Source organism: Oncorhynchus nerka, linkage group LG11 (genome assembly GCF_034236695.1).
Source record: "Oncorhynchus nerka isolate Pitt River linkage group LG11, Oner_Uvic_2.0, whole genome shotgun sequence".
In the NCBI taxonomy this organism is placed as follows: domain Eukaryota; kingdom Metazoa; phylum Chordata; class Actinopteri; order Salmoniformes; family Salmonidae; genus Oncorhynchus; species Oncorhynchus nerka.
In genome coordinates, this window is record NC_088406.1 from 32659791 (window position 1) to 32677088 (window position 17298).

At 41.4% G+C, this 17298-nt stretch overlaps 2 protein-coding genes across 4 annotated transcripts in view; both read left to right on the forward strand.

Annotated features, from left to right (window-relative positions):
• Nucleotides 1–10882, forward strand: part of LOC115136714 (protein turtle homolog B-like) — an 86330-nt gene extending 75448 nt beyond the window's left edge. For 2 of the 3 annotated variants that reach the window (XM_029672419.2, XM_029672420.2), the window contains 3 exons: nucleotides 620–2254; nucleotides 5330–5460; nucleotides 5708–10882. In XM_029672419.2, coding sequence (XP_029528279.1) covers nucleotides 620–2254; nucleotides 5330–5460; nucleotides 5708–5922 — 1981 coding nt within the window. In that variant the 3' untranslated portion in view covers nucleotides 5923–10882. Of the gene's footprint in view, nucleotides 1–619; nucleotides 2255–3623; nucleotides 3670–5329; nucleotides 5461–5707 lie in introns of those variants that run through there. The other variant, XM_029672421.2, reaches the window with a different exon arrangement.
• A 3726-nt stretch (nucleotides 10883–14608) lies between these two features.
• The window catches only part of LOC115136715 (rho GTPase-activating protein 32-like), a 28822-nt gene continuing 26132 nt past the window's right edge, over nucleotides 14609–17298 (forward strand). The window contains 1 exon segment of the mRNA XM_029672422.2: nucleotides 14609–14973. The gene's annotated coding sequence lies outside the window, so the exon portion shown is untranslated.

Genomic DNA, 17298 nt, shown 5'->3' on the forward strand with positions numbered 1-17298 from the left:
AGTATACTGTATATGCACCGTATAGGGATTTGTATTTGCGTTGGCTCAGCTGCATGTACATGCACTATAGTTGACTGTGTAGTTTACAAATCAAATCAAAGTTTATTTGTCACGTGCGCCAAATAGAACAAGTGTAGACCTTACAGTGAAATGCTGCTCCTGGTGTGTGGCAAATAGACAAAAAGGCCTAGTTGGAAGTCATCTGTGTTTTTCTTATGCCATAAAAGCATTTGTCCCCAACAAGACAAATGGCCCTCAGTTTTTGCCCAAGAGCGAGTAAAAGAATATCTTTGAGACGGTTGTTATGGCTGCTTGGTAATGGTTCCTCTCTCATACTGTCGCCGTTGCTAAAGTCATTAGCTTCAATGCTAGCAGAATGCACTGGCTACTATCATAATGCAGGGGTGGAATACAAATAAAACAGGTGTATTTGCTTTGACATGGTGCCATGGCTTTGGATTTTCTCATCTGTCTAGCATAGTAGTGATGCATACTGTGGATAAATTATATTTTACTGTGCACAATTAGGCTGTTTATTGATTAATAACTGCTGTTTAAAGGGTTCATTATGAAGCCATCATGTTTGAGTGTCTGTCTCTGTGTTTGTTGTCTCTGACAGGCTGTCCTCTGGGAAGATCAGTCCAGAGAGCTCCCCTCCCGCCTCGCGGCCCCAGTCCCTGTCCTCAGATGGGGCCCACGGCCCGGGCCTGTACGTCAGGAGACTGCCCAGCCCTCAGAGAGACAGGGACAAAGAGCTCTCCTTCTACAAGAAAACCAAGCGTGCTATAGCCAGCAAGAAGTACAGCGTGTCCAAGCACGAGTCAGAGGTCACCAGCCCCATCGAGCTGATCAGCCGCGGTCCTGACGGCCGTTTCAGCATGGCCAGCCCGCCATCAGCCCACCGCCGCATCCAGGGCTTCCCGTTCGCTGAGGAGTCCGACATGTACCCCGAGTTCCGGCAGTCCGACGAGGAGAATGACTTTGACCCCGGGCCCCTGCCCCCGATCATGGCCACGCTCCGACCACAGCTCTCCCCAACATCCTCCAGCCTGGAGTCCACGCAGCCCCCCAACTACAGCCCCCGCCTCCACAGGCCCATGGAAGGTATGAGCTTTGTGGAGGGCAGTGGGCATCATGCTGCAGGGCAGGCCCCAGCCTCCCACTACAGGGACTTTCCCCAGGTCCCCTTCTATGGGTATCTAGGCAGCCGCGGTGAATCGGGGATTCCGCCACCTTTTTACATGCCGGACATCAGTCCGCATAGCTCCGCTCTGTCCTCCCCCCCAGGCACTGCTGACGGGGGGCCCTACGGTTATCCCTCCATCCCAGAGGAGAGGGAAGAGATGGAACTCCATCATCAGTACACTTCCTCTGGCCATTCCCTCCCACATTCACACAGCCCTCCCCCTCGCTCCCCTCGCTCACCTGACAGCTGGCAGCCTCACGAATTCCCCTTCCTGGGTCTGGAGGGGCCCCGCTTCATTTATCCACCTCATCATCCCTTACATCATCACCAGGACCTTCCCGACCCTCCACCGTACCCCCCTCTCCACTCTCTCCCCCCCAGCCGCCTGCACCTCCCCAGCCCTCGGCTCCTGCAGTTGGAGGTCCCCATGGCTCCACAGGGCAGAGACCAACCCCCAGGCCTTCCAGCTAGGCGCTTAGCTATGCAACAGGCCCAGAGTCTCGGCCAGCTCAGACACACATCCCATGGTGTGGGTGTACCAGTGTTGCCTTACTCTGACCCATCAGCCCGTGCAGGGAGCCCAAGCACAGCCCCTAGCAGCAGCCCCCAGTCCTGGCTCAGCCCGAGGTCAGGGCGTAGGACAGACCCCTCCCTGCCCCCGCTGGTCCTCCAACCCTCCCGCCTCTCCCCCCTCTCCCAGAGCCCCCTTAGCACCCAGCCAGGTTCCCCAGATATCCTAGTCCGCCCACCACCCCACCCCAGCATCCTCCGCACCTCCCGCTCTCTGGAGATGCCTGAGATCACCCTGCACCCCCAAGCCACCGTCAGTTTCTCCCGAAGGTCCTCCCTGGCCTCCTCCCCCACCCAGGGCCAGCAGGGAAGCCGCAGGCCCAGCCCCAGTTACCGTCCCCACATGTCCTATGCTTCTACAGCAGCCAGTTACCCCTCCCAGTCCCCCTCTCCCCCCTTGGAGGGCAGGGATGTGTTCGGGCAGTGGCCGTCCCAGAGGAGAACAGAGGAGGAGATGCTGCCCTCAGAGCCCTCCCAGCTCCAGATATCCGCCTCAGGGTAGGTGACCTACACCGGTCCGGCAGGGACAGCAACGCACTGACTAACGAACACAACAAACTTCTCCAACCTGGGGACTCAATTCTAAATGTTTCCCCAGTTTATAGAATATGACTTAATGTATTACTTTTGGCATACCAAGAATTAATATTTAGGCTTTATATGCAGAAAGCATGTATTTGAATTTGGCACAAATTTGATCAGTCATAAACAAGTTATTTATTCAAATTTTGTCAATATACCCATTTGAATCAGGGCAAATGGGTAAAGTGTAGGTTTCACATTAAAAGTCCTGATTGACACATTTTGTAATTTAACCCTAGAACAAAGACACATCTGAAGATATTGATATTGATCTTTGAATTCTGTAATTATTATTATAAGATATTTTTGTTTTTCTCTGTATGGGAACTCATTAATTTTAGGAAGAAAATGTGATTTGTAACTGCCATAGTTCACAGAAAATACTGTTTACTAAAGAAAATGTTGGCAGAAAACCTAACCAAATATTTTTTGTAAAACATTACAATTACATTAAGGTGTAATCTGCAACAAAGGATTTCAGGTGGAAGACATATGGGAGCAAGTTCTTCACTAAATAATTAACTAGCATATACAATGTTTTTTATTGATTGAAAACTCTGAATACTAGTGTAGTGAGATAATATTTATTCTTACATGTTTGTAAGTTTGATTTCCTTGTATTATTGCCCACCTATGACTTCTCATTAGAGGCTTTCCTGTTTTTGAACTGGTGGTAAATGATACTGTAACTAAACTAAAAGATTACGATTGAGTGAGACCTACACTTTAAATTTAAAGGTTGAGTTCCTTCTACCGCTCAAATGAAATATGAAATGTACAAGGTATCAAAATTATTTTCACGATATTCATCATCATTATTGGCCAGATAAGCTTTCTATTTCAGGAATGATTTTCACACATTTGAAGGCCAAAGCAGATTTTACTGCACCTCTGAGGTTTATGGCCAAACACCAATTTTTTTTATAACCTGAGACCATTTGGACTACTTGATCATCTCTATTATTATATATTACACCAACATAGTCATACAGTACATGCTCTGCAGGACAATAAAATACATACAAGAGAGCAATATACCTGAGGCGCATATAATATTCCCCTTCTGTCTGTATACCTACATGCTTCTCCCCTTCCCCCCTTCCCCCTCACACCCACCTCCTACCTCTCTGAATCCCAGGGATTGCCCGGTTAGCGTAAGAGGCCGTGCTCTTTTCCCACCCCTTTACAATGTCGAGGTCATGTGGGCAAGTATAGTGTAGGGCTGCTGGTTTGTACAGTGTGAGGGCTCAAGGGTCTTACCACATCTGTTTTTGATTGATCTCAGCTATCTGGGCAGCGTTGTTGTGAGCCGGTCCCCTACGCCGCAATAGGTAAGGGTCGGACCCATGTCTGAGAGGGGAGGCGTCAGCAGGGGAGGGCTCTTATCACTCTCTCCTTTAAAGGGGAATCGCTGACTTTGGGTTGAGCCTCTTTACTGGATTCAAGTTTGCTAGCTCTAATGCTAACTGCTAACATACAGGTTACATTTCCTACAGTTCCTTGGCACAACATGCCTGCTGTCGCGCACAGTGATTAGGCTGGTGAGCAATATTAGGAGCTGTTTTGGACTGTGGAGCAGTATTTGAAATACAGGCACGGTTTCCCTGCACAAAAAAAGCCTTGAATCAATAGAGGACCCAGATTACTGATAGACTGGAGTATTCCCCTTTAAAGTTTTGTTCCATGTGCAAAATGCCATGCATGCCTTCTCAAAATATCTATCTTTTGACTCAAACGAATAACAATATTTCTCAAGACTAAATTCTTCGTCACATTCGTCGTCTTAAGTGCTTTCGTTTCTGTCATGTGACTGTTTTTATTGGCCATTTCCTCTTCCTGTCATGTGACTGTTCTTTAACGGCCATTTCCTCTTCCTGCCATCTCCTCCCGTCAGCATGGTGAAGCCTCTGTACACAATGTTCATATTGATGAAAGTGTGATGTACAGTGTTCATGTTTTATGGAAATGTACTGTATCTAACTAACTGTGGCCCCTGCACACAGTATTTGTGATTATGAAAATACTGCTGTATTTATCTAACGAGGAATGCTTTAATTCTCATATTTGTCTCCCTTTTCTGCTAAGGGCTCTCAATCTCTCTCTCTACAGTGGCACTATGAAGGACACCACCTCTAAAGCTTTGTGTTCCTACAGTATGCCTTTTGAAACAATATGTTTTGGTAGAATCACTTGTCTTTACGTATCGTCGAGTCAGGTTTTGAAGCTGGTGTGTTAATAAGTAATTTAATGGCAACAAACATACATCTCATGAACCTGAACGTAAATGTTTGGTGTTGATGAGATTATTTTTGGGTCTTAGTATCATTATTTGCATCTTTCTATGATGGACTGCAAAACAAATGTATTCATTATGAGGTAAAAGTATATTTAAAAACAGATACCTTTCTGTTTAAGGCTCATCAACTTGCCTCAATTTGACATGGATTTAAAATTAGCCAATGATAGAGACTGCTCATCTTTAACCCTTAAAAATATGTTCAGTATTAGGCAGAGTTTGAATGATATGTCACTCATAAAATGAAAATAATCCACATAGAGCTATCAAAAGAGGAGAATCCTCTTTGTTGCCCCACTCAACAAAAAAGTGTAGATTCTCACTGTAGAGAAAGAGGAGCAACTCAGTAACTATAAAAACGGGAGCCTTTCTTCTGAAAAGTGTTATTACAAATACAGTATAGAGATTATTTTCATTTTATGGGTATCTGAAAGTGACAAAATATTGACATATTCCTTCATATTTTTTTTGAGAATTAACCCTGTTCATCCTATAGTATCTTATTGATTCCTCACAATCTGAAGCCAATGAATTTCTCACCAAATCATCAGTTTATTTATGGTTCAATATTACAGAGCCTTTCGGAATCAATGTCCTCCTGACTCCCCATCTAATTTATCACTGAGAGGATAGCGCCCCCCGGTGGTGAGTTAATGTAAAGCATGTGCATTGTGCCTGTCTCCTCCTCTTTCTAGGGAACCTCTAGGTGCGTCTAGTGATCCTGCTGGGTCTGAGAGCTTACAGTCACTGCTACACCACTGTATTACTAAAGCCAAGAGAGTGGCTGCCAACACCAATAACAACTCCACTTCCAGGAGAAGAACAGGTCAGTCTCTGAACTAAAGAATATGCCACAGGCAGCCACACAACTGTTAGAAGAACAAAAAACAACAGCATTTAGTGAGTTCCTTGTAGCCTGGTCTCAAATGTGTTTGTGATGTAAAGCCAAATCCTGTCGTTGTCATGCCTATGTAACGACCATAGTTGTTGGCTTTACAACACTTAGACGAGTCTGGGACCAGACTAAATGCCTCACTGTTGTATCCTCAATAACACTGCCTCTCCATCCCTAGGTGTGTCTCCCTCTCAGACCCAGCAGCAATCCCAGACCCCCTCGGCTCACAGAGAAGATCTCTACCTCCACAGGAAGAGGAAAAGGCAGAACAGGAAGAACCCATATCTCTTTTTAATCTCCTTCCTGCACCGCAGCAGACGCTCTGAGGAGGACCAGGCGGCCATCCTGGCCAGTACAGACTCAGACGGGCCCAACTACAGGACTCCCCACTGACCACTGACCAGTATGTCCACTACTGTCACTCACAGACAGATCAAGCCATGGGAGGCAACTACATTGACCTGCCAACCTAGATCTCTCTATAACTCCCATACAGAAATGATGATAATCATGTGATTAATTCCATTCAGCTTTTGGCAGTGGGTAACCTGTCTCTAGCGTTTTCCAAATCATTTAGACAAAATAAAGATGTTTTCCGTGTCTCCCTGAGGATAATGTTGTTAGGGTCACCAGATAAAACATCTGTAATGTAAATACATAAAATAATGAAAAAGGGGACAATATCTCCTATTGTAGTAAAATGCATTGATCTAAATAATTCACAACACCTTAAAAGTCCCTGGTCATGGAGGAGTCTATCTGAGGTGTTACAGTGACACAGTGGACTAAACCTGGTGTGTTCCTTAGACAAGGACCTCAGCCTACCTTTCCTACAATTCAAATAGTGTCAGTATCTAACACAGGGTACTTATTGCAAAATATACCTCAGAGTAAGTGCAGAATTGCTGTAATTCTATTGGACTATACGTATTTTACATTATTTTTCAAATGAAATGTATGAAAGAAATGGTATATAATATCATTCACTTCACACATGAATTGGATGCTGTGGCCTGAAGTCTGATTTTCATCCGCTTTTAATATCGAGCCCAATCTGCATATTTTGCTTAATCCCAAAAGAATATCATCCAATACAAGGCGTGGTATGATATTGGTATATTTCAAATCACTAAAAGACATGTCCTCACTCTCTTGCATTTAACCATGTGATCAAATCGAGTAAAGGTGAGCCCATGTTCTTCTTGCTAAGACATACAGTAACTTTGTGTTCAAGAGGCCAAATGTACACTTGATAGGGTGAGGACAGAAGAGGGGTGAGAAAATGTGATACATGTGTATACAGTGTTTTTCATTAATATGGAGGAAACCTCCAGTCTATTGTGGAGTATGGCACTTGTCTAGGTGCCTTGTTCGCCTTTTCTCTCTTGTTTTTGAAAAGTGAATTAACTGCCTTTTCCTTCACCTTCACGCATTCTCTCTCTCTGTTGGGACTCATTATAAGCTCCAGTCTGACCTGTGGACTGACTCTACTTTTTCTGCCAAGGACACCTAGCTGTGAGTAAGGGGCACTGAAGGTGTATTACTCTGGTTCTTTTTTTAATCTTGACTGTGTATATTCTACTAATAGAACAGACCTATAATAACAATTAGTGATGATGATGACAGTGTTAATCATTTCAGGTTTAACATTGTGGTAATGCTATAACATAGATATATAAAAAACACACAATTTAATCAACATTTAAATGTAAAAGGTACAGAAGTAGTTATCATGCAGAAAGTGAAACTTGCCACTGATGTTCATATTTCAAAACAGCTGTAATACTGAATACTGTATTGAATGAACTGATTGCTGTTTATTAGGTGATTTTAACAAGTGGGCTTGTTAGATGACAAGTGACAACATTTGGCTTACATGAACTAAACTCAAGGTGGGGGTGGCTGTCTCGACTCTCAACTGTTTATCTCTAGCAACGGTATAATATTACCCGCTAGCTATTTCTCTGTATGTTTATTCATTTTAACACTAACCGATAATGAATGTATGTTTTGCTGTACAGGAAGTGACTGTCCTGATGTCATAGTACAACGGATGACCTGTCGCATGTGGTGGTATTAAGTTTAGGTTTAATTGGCTAGTTGGCACAATAGTTTGATTTGATTTATCACACAAGGTTAGCTGGTTAACCAAGGATGGGTTCAACCACTCTTGGTTGAATTCTTTCCTTTACACTGATGGTTAATGTTATCATTTTCTTCTCACCCTGTAGACTAGACCTATTAGAGAGCTTTACACTTACACACTTACAAGATGAATCACTGGAAGACATTGAGATTTTAAACCAGTTGTCTGATTTGGAGTCACTTTTATCTCTACTGATAGCAATTCAGGAGTTGAACTAGACATAAGAACTCTCTGAATGTATGTTAACTGAACCCCTCTCTGCTTGCTATAGAATATAAATCAGTGATCATAACATCAACTTTATCTGCCCTCTTCACTCACTTTCCAACATATATTTTTTTAAATTGGTGAGATAGTGACAATTTTGAGGAATGAAGTTAATTGAAATTGATACATCAACGTGCATATTCCTGGTTATATGGAAGATACGGGGAAAATCTATATTCACAATGTATACATGGTGTGTACTGTATTTGGGAAGATGAAACAGAAAGACTTTTTGTTCAATATGCTTGAGGACAAAAATAGAGAGACAGATTTAAAGCAAGTTAATATTAGATGTGATGAAAGTATTTGCTTTAAGGCTTTAAGTGGACAATATTTATAAAACATCTTAAGGTGCTTCGTTTGTCATGTTTTCGGAGACATTATTTTACGTTTATGGAAAAGTAAATGTTAGCACAGAACAAATGTTTTATTGTCATGTGGGCCTGTTGGTTGCACAAGTTCAGTAGTATTTCTTCTGTTGTATAGTATGTGAATGAATACCAATTTGAAAAGCATCAACGTGTCGTTGCTGGACTAAACCTTATCTGAAACAGAAAACTTTTTTTTTCACAAGCACCCAGGTAGATTCACTCATGATCACTTGCCTCCAGATGTCCAAAGTAACAAAGAAACAAAAGAGAGCCACAAACAATCTAATAGTTATGGGGTACTGTATGTGCTGCAACCGAAGTCGTGTTTACATTAGCTAGAGATGACGTACATGCTACTAGGACGTAGTTGCTTTCAACATTATGACTTGGTGCTATGTTTAACTCTGTGGTGCTGTAGATCAGAGCCCTACTCTCTTGAAGTCCTCTGTGTTTTACCAACTCAACTAGTTCCATCGCTGTAAGTCCTATTAATAAACTAGTGTGATTGGCAATGAGCAAATTGTATTGATTGTGGGATCAGATAGTGGCAATAGATAGTGTGGTGACATTCAAAAAATACATCAAAGAGACTTAGAATAATGTAGCAATGGAACAGTAGTTAGTTTCTGTCTCTGTTCCAGCCTCTGTCTGTGCTTCCAGGGTACCCTCTCCAGAGTGTTGTACTTGTGTTGAGAGATATAATACCCAGATTAGATGGGGAAACCTACTTGGTGTGAAGTTATTTATCAGTACTTTTGATCAGTATTAAATATGTAACAGCAGACAGGGCAGGGAATCTGAGCCCATGGTCAGGGCATGAGAAGGTCGTTCTACACTACACACTTCCTACAGGTCAAAACTATTTTTAATGGACAGCACTGTTTTCAAGCACACAACTGCAGGGGCATAACCTTCTTATGTGATTTCTCTCCACTGGTTTCACAAAGTCTCCTATTGGGGGACAGTATTGTACAGTATAGCCAATAAGAGTATTCATCAAACAGCGTTTGTATTTAAGCTGATTCTTCTCGTATGTTTTGGTAAAGGTATTGCTGACACTCTTCATATAGACTTTTACTAATGTATGTAGTCTTCCGGGCTCTCTTGCTTTTTCAACAGCAAAAATACATACAGTATGTAAGAGGGCTGCTTTGGAGGTATAGATGTAGGATCTTAATTTGAGCCAATTTGCTACAGCAGGAAAATAAACCTGCAGCAAAAGAAAATGTGAATTATTATAGTGATTATAATTAATGGACGTTTTTGTGGGGTCTGATATATTTTTCTTAAGGGAAAATCAAGATTGAAATGTCAAAGTGGAAATTACAAACTTCAGAAGCCTTTTTAAACCTCAAATACACTACAAGTGTGAAATATCATGCATTGCAGGAAAGTTCTCCTGCAACAGGGCGATCAAATTAAGATCCTGTACTCTTAGATCGACTTTTATTTTGTGTTTTTCTGCTTAAAGGCTTTTAGTGCATAAGTAGGAGCTGGTATGATTATACTTAGAGCAAATTTGATTTAACTATATTTATCTTGCATGTAGAGACAATACAAAAGAGCCTATTCAGAAATCAGTCATAAACTTTCAACCTGGTTGTGATCAGACAGAAAATGGAATATGTAGTATTTTCTATGTTCTCTGTTTTTCCATGTGTACCAGCACTGAGGAAATAGAATGTATTATTACTGTACAATAAGTGCTACATCTTTGACTGTTTTAACTAATGCTCCTCATCCTCAAGCCAGTAGTGCTTAAAGGAAGAATATGTAGTCATGTCATAGCATATTTTCATCCATTGAGGCATGTGCGTGTGCTGTACATCACGTTTACATTCTATATTTTATGTTGACATCTTCTGTGCATAATCTGTTTCAATATGCCTTTTTCAACTGAAACAATTGATCTATATCAGACTGTTCATATGTAAATATTCCAAAGCAAAAACATGAAACATATTTGACTTTTTGTCTATTTTACAATGATAACCTGCGGATCATTTGGAGCTTCATCATTCAGTTATGTTTGATTGACATCAGGAATTATTTTACACTTAACTTTTATGTGAGCAATTAACTCATCTACTGTATGGTGCTGTACCAAAGCCTTATGTAAAATACTAGTCTGTGTTGATTTTCTCTTTTGCCACTGTTGTCCAGGGAATTCAATATTGTCTGGGATCACGTGTTGCTCACTTCATGTTCAACTGCCATGGAACTTCTTCTTCAAACGAAACCCTGAAGAAAAAGCATAAACGCACTGGCTTAATACCACCAGTGGCTTCTAGAGAATAGGTGACAAAGGCTTATGACCTGTGGCATAGGCTCAAGACAAAGTGGCATACGTTTATTAAAAAGGCATTGGCAAATTTGTTGTATCATTGGCTCATGAGCGGTTTGTGACATAGACATACAGCATGTTCTATGATGATCCATGGCATGCCAATAATAAGTGGAAAGCAGCGTTGCGTTCATGTCCATCATGTGTCCATTTCCAACGCTTAGTCCAATGTAATATTTTCCTCTTCAATTTTTGTATTTTGATATAATAAAAATCTAAAACGTGCTTATGTATGTGCTTGTGTTATTTTTCTATCAACAAACTCAAATGGAACTTCTGTCTGAACTGTAGAGGTGTAGTTTCAATTACATGGCACAAGGTGTGAGTGTTGGATAGCGAGCCAGACACCATGATTGGGGGCTAGATCATTTCATCGGATCTGGAAAAGTATTTATTTAGAGTACTTCTATATATTATCGTAAAGCTATCTAGTCAGATTCATACAGTTCATACAATTGGTATATTGTGGGTTATAGAAAAGTCTGACCATACAAAGTACTTTAGGCCTATATGAAATGAAGATGATGTTAAGTTGAAATCACTTCCACAAATTGCTAAGAGGGATTCTTTCCACTTACAGTATATAACAATAAAGTCGTGTTCAACTACAAAACACCTGGCACATCAGTCATGAGTCTAGCGTTGAGATAACTCCACCACCCAATGACTAAACTGGAGAGATACTGACAGGGAATGAGGTATGTCATCACAACACATTGTCCTTTGCACTCATGTTCAAATTCCTAATCTGGCTTGGCAAAAACAAATCCCTTTCTGTCTGCATATACGCTGAGTATACCAAACATTAGAAACACCTTCGTAATATTGAGTCCCCCCCCCCCCCACATGCTTTTGTTTGCCTTAATTAATCTACATGGACTACAAGGTGTCGAAAGCGTTCTACAGGAATGCTGGCCCATGTTGAAACCATGTTGGCTGGATGTCTTTTGGGTGGTGGACCATTCTTGATGCACACAGGAAACTGTTGAGCATGAAAAACCCAGCAGCATCGGGCACCTACTACCATACCCTGTTCAAAGGCACTTACATTTTCTTCTCCTTGCCCATTCACCCTCTGAATGGCACACATACACAATCCATGTCTCAATAGTCTTAAGGCTTTAAAATCCTTTGACCATCATCTACACAGATTGAAGTGGATTTAAAAGGTTACATCAATAAGGGATCATAGCTTTCACCTGGATTCACCTGGTCAGTCTATGTGATGGAAAGAGCAGGTCTTTTGAACTTTTTGTCTACTTAGTGTAGCGTAAACATACAAGTCAAGTGCCTTAGGTAGAAGACGTTTGGTCTCTTAGGCCTTATTGTTGATAGTAGGTACACACAGATGATGTCATTAGTATATCATCTGTGTCGAGTGTGTTGTTTATCTTATTTTACCAGGTAAATTGAGAATTTATGTTTGTAAATGAATTATATACTGAGCTTATAGACATCACTGATCACTGACAAGTTCATATACAGTACATGTAGTTTATTCATACTGAAATCAGCACATTTATAGGTTATTTGTCCTGTCAAATGATCAATGTCATAAAACAAATACAATTCATATCAAATGTTATTCGTCACATACACACTTTACAGCAGGTATAAAAGGTGCAATGAAATGCTTATGTGGTAGCTCCCTCAACAACGCAGTACATTCATCAATTTCAATAACAACAATAAAAGAGTCAAGTCAAAAATAGCAAGAATAGAAAGAAAGAAAAGCTAGTATGCATTGTAAAAATGGATTGTATTTACTAATATGAAGTGGGTAGTGGCATGTAGTAGAACAGATATGTGTTTGTGTTTATGCAGCCTGGTCTCAGAGTAGACGTAACATACTAAATGTAAATCAGTGATGCCAAATTAGTATTATTAGGTATGTTTGGTATGGTGGCATGAGACAGATGGTTACTTAATTATAAGGCAAAAACAAAAGTAGAGTGAATGGGGTGGATGGGTAGGCGTATAACGTGAACGTCTAGCAACAAAAAGGTTCCATGTTTGAATATCATCATGGAAATGTTTTGCTAATTAGAAACTACTTACTACTTTTTAGCTACTTTTCAGCTACTTAACATGTTAATTAACCCTTCCCCTAACCCCTAACCTTGATCCTTTAACCAAATGCCTAACCCTAACCCCTAACCTAGCTAACTTTAGCCACCTAGCTAATGTTAGCATTATCCACCTAGCCAACGTTAGACATGCCAAATTGGAATTCGTAACATATCATATAATTGCACATTTTAATAAATCAAATCAAATTGTATTGGTGACATACACGTGTTTAGCAGATGTTATTGTGGGTGTAGCGAAACGCTTGTGTTTCTAGCTCTAACAGTGCAGTAACATCTAACAAGTAATATCTAACAATTTCACAACAATGGTAGGAACTTGAAGCTTTCCACCTTCTCCACTGCGGTCCCGTCGATGTGGATAGGGGGGTGCTCCCTCTGCTGTTACCTGAAATCCCTAATCAGCTCCTTTGTTTTGTTGACGTTGACTGAAAGGTTATTTTCCTGGCACCACACTCCCAGAGCCCTCACCTCCTCCCTGTAGGCTGTCTCATCATTGTTGGTAATCAGTTCTACTACTGTTGTGTTGTCTGCAAACTTGATGATTGAGTTGGAGGCATGAGTGGCCATGTAGTCATGGGTGAACAGGGAGTACAGGAGGAGCACGCACCATTGTGGTTCTCCTGTGTTGAGGATCAGCGACGTGGAGGTGTTGTTTCCTACCTTCACCACCTGGGGGCGGCCCGTCAGGAAGTCCAGGACCAAGTTGCACAGGGCGGAGTTCAGACCCAGGGCCCCAAGCTTAATGATGAGTTTGGAGGGTACTATGGTGTTGATTGCTGAACTATAGTCAATGAACAGCATTCTTACATAGGTATTCCTCTTGTCCAGATGGGATAGGGCAGTGTGCAGTGCGATGGTGATTGCATCGTCAGATCTATTGGGGTGGTAAGCAAATTGAAGTGGGTCTCGGGTGTCAGGTAAGGTAGAGGTGATATGATCCTTGACTAGTCTCTCAAAGCACTTCATGATGACAGAAGTGATAGTCATTTAGTTTAGTTACCTTTGCTTTCTTGGGTATAGGAACATTGATGGACATCTTGAAGCATGTGGGGGCAGCAGACTGGAATAGGGAAAGATTGAATATGTCCTTAAACACTCCAGCCAGCTGCTCTGTGATGCTCTGAAGACGCGGCCAGGGATGCCGTCTGGGCCGGCAGCCTTGCGAGAGTTAACACGGTTAACTGTCTTACTCATGTTGGCCATGGAGAAGGAGAGCCCACAGTCCTTGGTAGCGACCCGCGTCGGTGGCACTGTGTTATCCTCAAAGCGGGCGAAGAAGGTGTTTAGCTTGTCCAGAAGCAAGATGTCGGTGTCCGCGACGTGGCTGGTTTTCCCTTTGTAGTGATTGTCTGTAGACCATGCCACATACGTCTTGTGTCTGAGCCTTGGAATTGTGACTCCACTTTGTCTCTAACCTGACGTTTTGCCTGTTCGATTGCCTTACACTGTTTGTGTTCGGCCATATTCCCAGTGACCTTGCCATAGTTAAATGGTTTGCGCTTTTAGTTTTGCCCTCATATTGTACAAATTGTTATTTGTAACATACAGTATCATACACATTGTTATCTGTAACATATCATACGAAATGGATGATAGACATCCACAAATTAATACATACCATACTTAACATATCATACCAATTGGAGTGTCCCGGATTTATCCTTACTATATTACGTCTACTCCTGAGTACAGGTTGCAACATGGGTGCTAGTGTGTGAACATAACCTATATACTGAAATCCACTGATGAAATAGTTGACAAGGCTCCTTTTTGTTTGCCAATAGCAAATATCTTTCTTCTAATAAATCACCCACAACATAGTACACATACTTTTGTTTCTTTGTTAGGAGTGGAAGAGCGATTGAAACCTGATCTCTGATGTAGGCCTACTAGGACAGTTGAGGGCACTAGGATTAGAATAATTTAAGGAATCATTGAATTTGCCTGCGAGTACGCGCCCAGCCTGGTTTTGCGCGCTCACAGCGTCGGGTGCAGAGCATAGGAGTCTACGGTTTCAGTGCGATGGTCTCTTTTATAGGACATGTTAATCGACGAATCCCTGACTTTTACACATTTTTACTCAAGCAGTGTGAACTGGGCTTCGTAGTGCGATGCTGAAAAATCAAAGTCATTGCTTTCGAAACCCTCAACAGTGGTGAATTGCGCGGCACACTGCGACTCGGAGAAGATAGAGGAGACGCGTGGTGGTTTGTCCTACGGTTACAGGTATGTTTAAAATACCATCTCAAAGTGTTACTATCGTCGTCATAGGGTACTTGTGTTGTGCTGTGTATTGGTTTTAGGTGAGTGAGAAAGTTAAGGTGTGAATGAATGTTGTGGCTTTTGAAGGTTATGAGATAAGTATGTTGTATGTAATGACATGTTAACTACATAGAGATCATATTAAAATACTAGAGGGGATATAAACCCTCAAAGTTTCATAATGGGGCGAAAATGGCAGCCATCTTGGTTAGGGAGAAATCCCCCAAAAAGTCTAATTGGAATGAATGGCATAGGTGATGCATTTTCTGTTTTTACTTATGCAGGAAAATAAAAGTGAGCCATGTGATGTATCATCAGTTGTGTAATGTAATTATAGTCAACCTAAAATATTGTCATGTAATTATAAATACAGGGTTATTCCATGTCATTTCAGCAAGCCATGACACCCACCATCTCAGACTACATGTATTATGTGAAAAATTGTGGTGGAAATGCCTTTATGCGGAGATATTGATATAATAACCATCATATCGAAGTAAACTTGGAGTCACGTTAAATTTGTGTGGTCCTCACTCTACAACTCGGGAAACCATGCAGATAATTAGACTACGGATGAAATAAGTTATGAACTTCACAAGGTGGTGAAAGCTTTCATCTAGTTGTCAGAACTTGGTAATATCAGGATGTGGGATGAGACATAAACCTAACAAATTCGATTACTAATTTCTCTGAACAGGAGAAAAAAACATCACCAATTTCACTGGGAATACATTACATAGGATGAAGAAACAATACTCCAAGCCGCAGCTCCATACTACTTGTCAGACACAGAGAACTGATACTATAACGTTGTTGGGGTATGATTGGTGGGGGGTCCGTATGTGGCTTTTGACCATTCCTTTGGATTCCTCAGGTTTAACCCATTGTTAGAAAAACAGTTTGGTCCAAATTAGATGTTGGGTATTGTATTTACAGTTGAAGTCGGAAGTTAAAGTCAAGAGTCATTAAAACTTGTTTTTCAACCACTCCACAAATTTCTTGTTAACAAACTATGGTTTTGGCAAGTCGGTTAGGACATCTACTTTGTTTACAGACAGATTATTGAATTTATAATTCACTGTATCACAATTCCAGTGGGTCAGAAGTTTACATACACTAAGTTGACTGTGCCTTTAAACAGCTTGGAAAATTCCAGAAAATTATGTCATGGCTTTAGAAGCTTCCCATAATTTACATAATTTGAGTCACTTGTAGGTGTAGCTGTGGATGTCTTTCAAGGCCTCTTTGAAGGCCAGCATCCCGGAGTCGCCTCTTCACTGTTGACGTTGAGACTGGTGTTTTGCAGGTACTATTTAATGAAGCTGCCAGTTGAGGACTTGTGAGACGTTTGTTTCTCAAAACTAGACACTCTAATGTACTTGTCCTCTTGCTCAGTTGTGTACCGGGGCGTCCCACTCTTCTTTCTATTCTGGTTAGAGCCAGTTTGTGCTGCTCTGTGAAGGGAGTAGTACACAGCATTGTACGAGATCTTCAGTTTCTTGGCAGATTCTCGCATGGAATAGCCATCATTTCCATTTCTCTTCTAGTCTAATGAAAGCCAGTTCTATTGCTTCTTTAATCCACACAACAGTTTTTAGCTGTGCTATCATAATTGCAAAACGGTTGTATCTCTCATGAATAAAACAATATTGAAGATAAGCCTATATCCACAGGCAGGCTCATTTGAAAAGGGCAAAGGTATTGGGAGTTATATTAAAGGACCCTCCAGAGGAAGTTTCCACCGCTATTTAGATGTCATTTCCTGTCCTAGAGAGGAAATGCACTTTTAGGTTCCACCCCCAAAGAATGGAGAAGGCTACTTGTACATATTCGCTAATTGGGTATGGGAATCTCCACGTGGAGTTGATAAACATCAACAAATAAGGGACTGACAGCTGTCAGTGTTGCTAGCTAGCATGCTAACCTTAGCTAGCTGGAAACCACTGGCCTGTCTTATTATATTTATTTTATTTAACCTTTATTTAACTAGGTAAGTCAGTTAAGAACAAATTCTTATGTAACAAGGACGGCTTTTCAAAAGGCCTGCTGCGGGGACGGGGGCTGGGATAAAAAATATAGGACAAAACATACATCATGACAACACACATAAAGAGGGACCTAAAGACAACAACATAGCATGGCAGCAACATGTGACAGCACAGCATGGTGGCAGCACAAAACATGGTACAAACATTATTGGGCACAGACAAAGGCAAGAAGGTAGAGAGAAAAATATGTTATGCTAAGCAGCCACAACTATCAGTAAGAGTATCCATGATTGACTCTTTG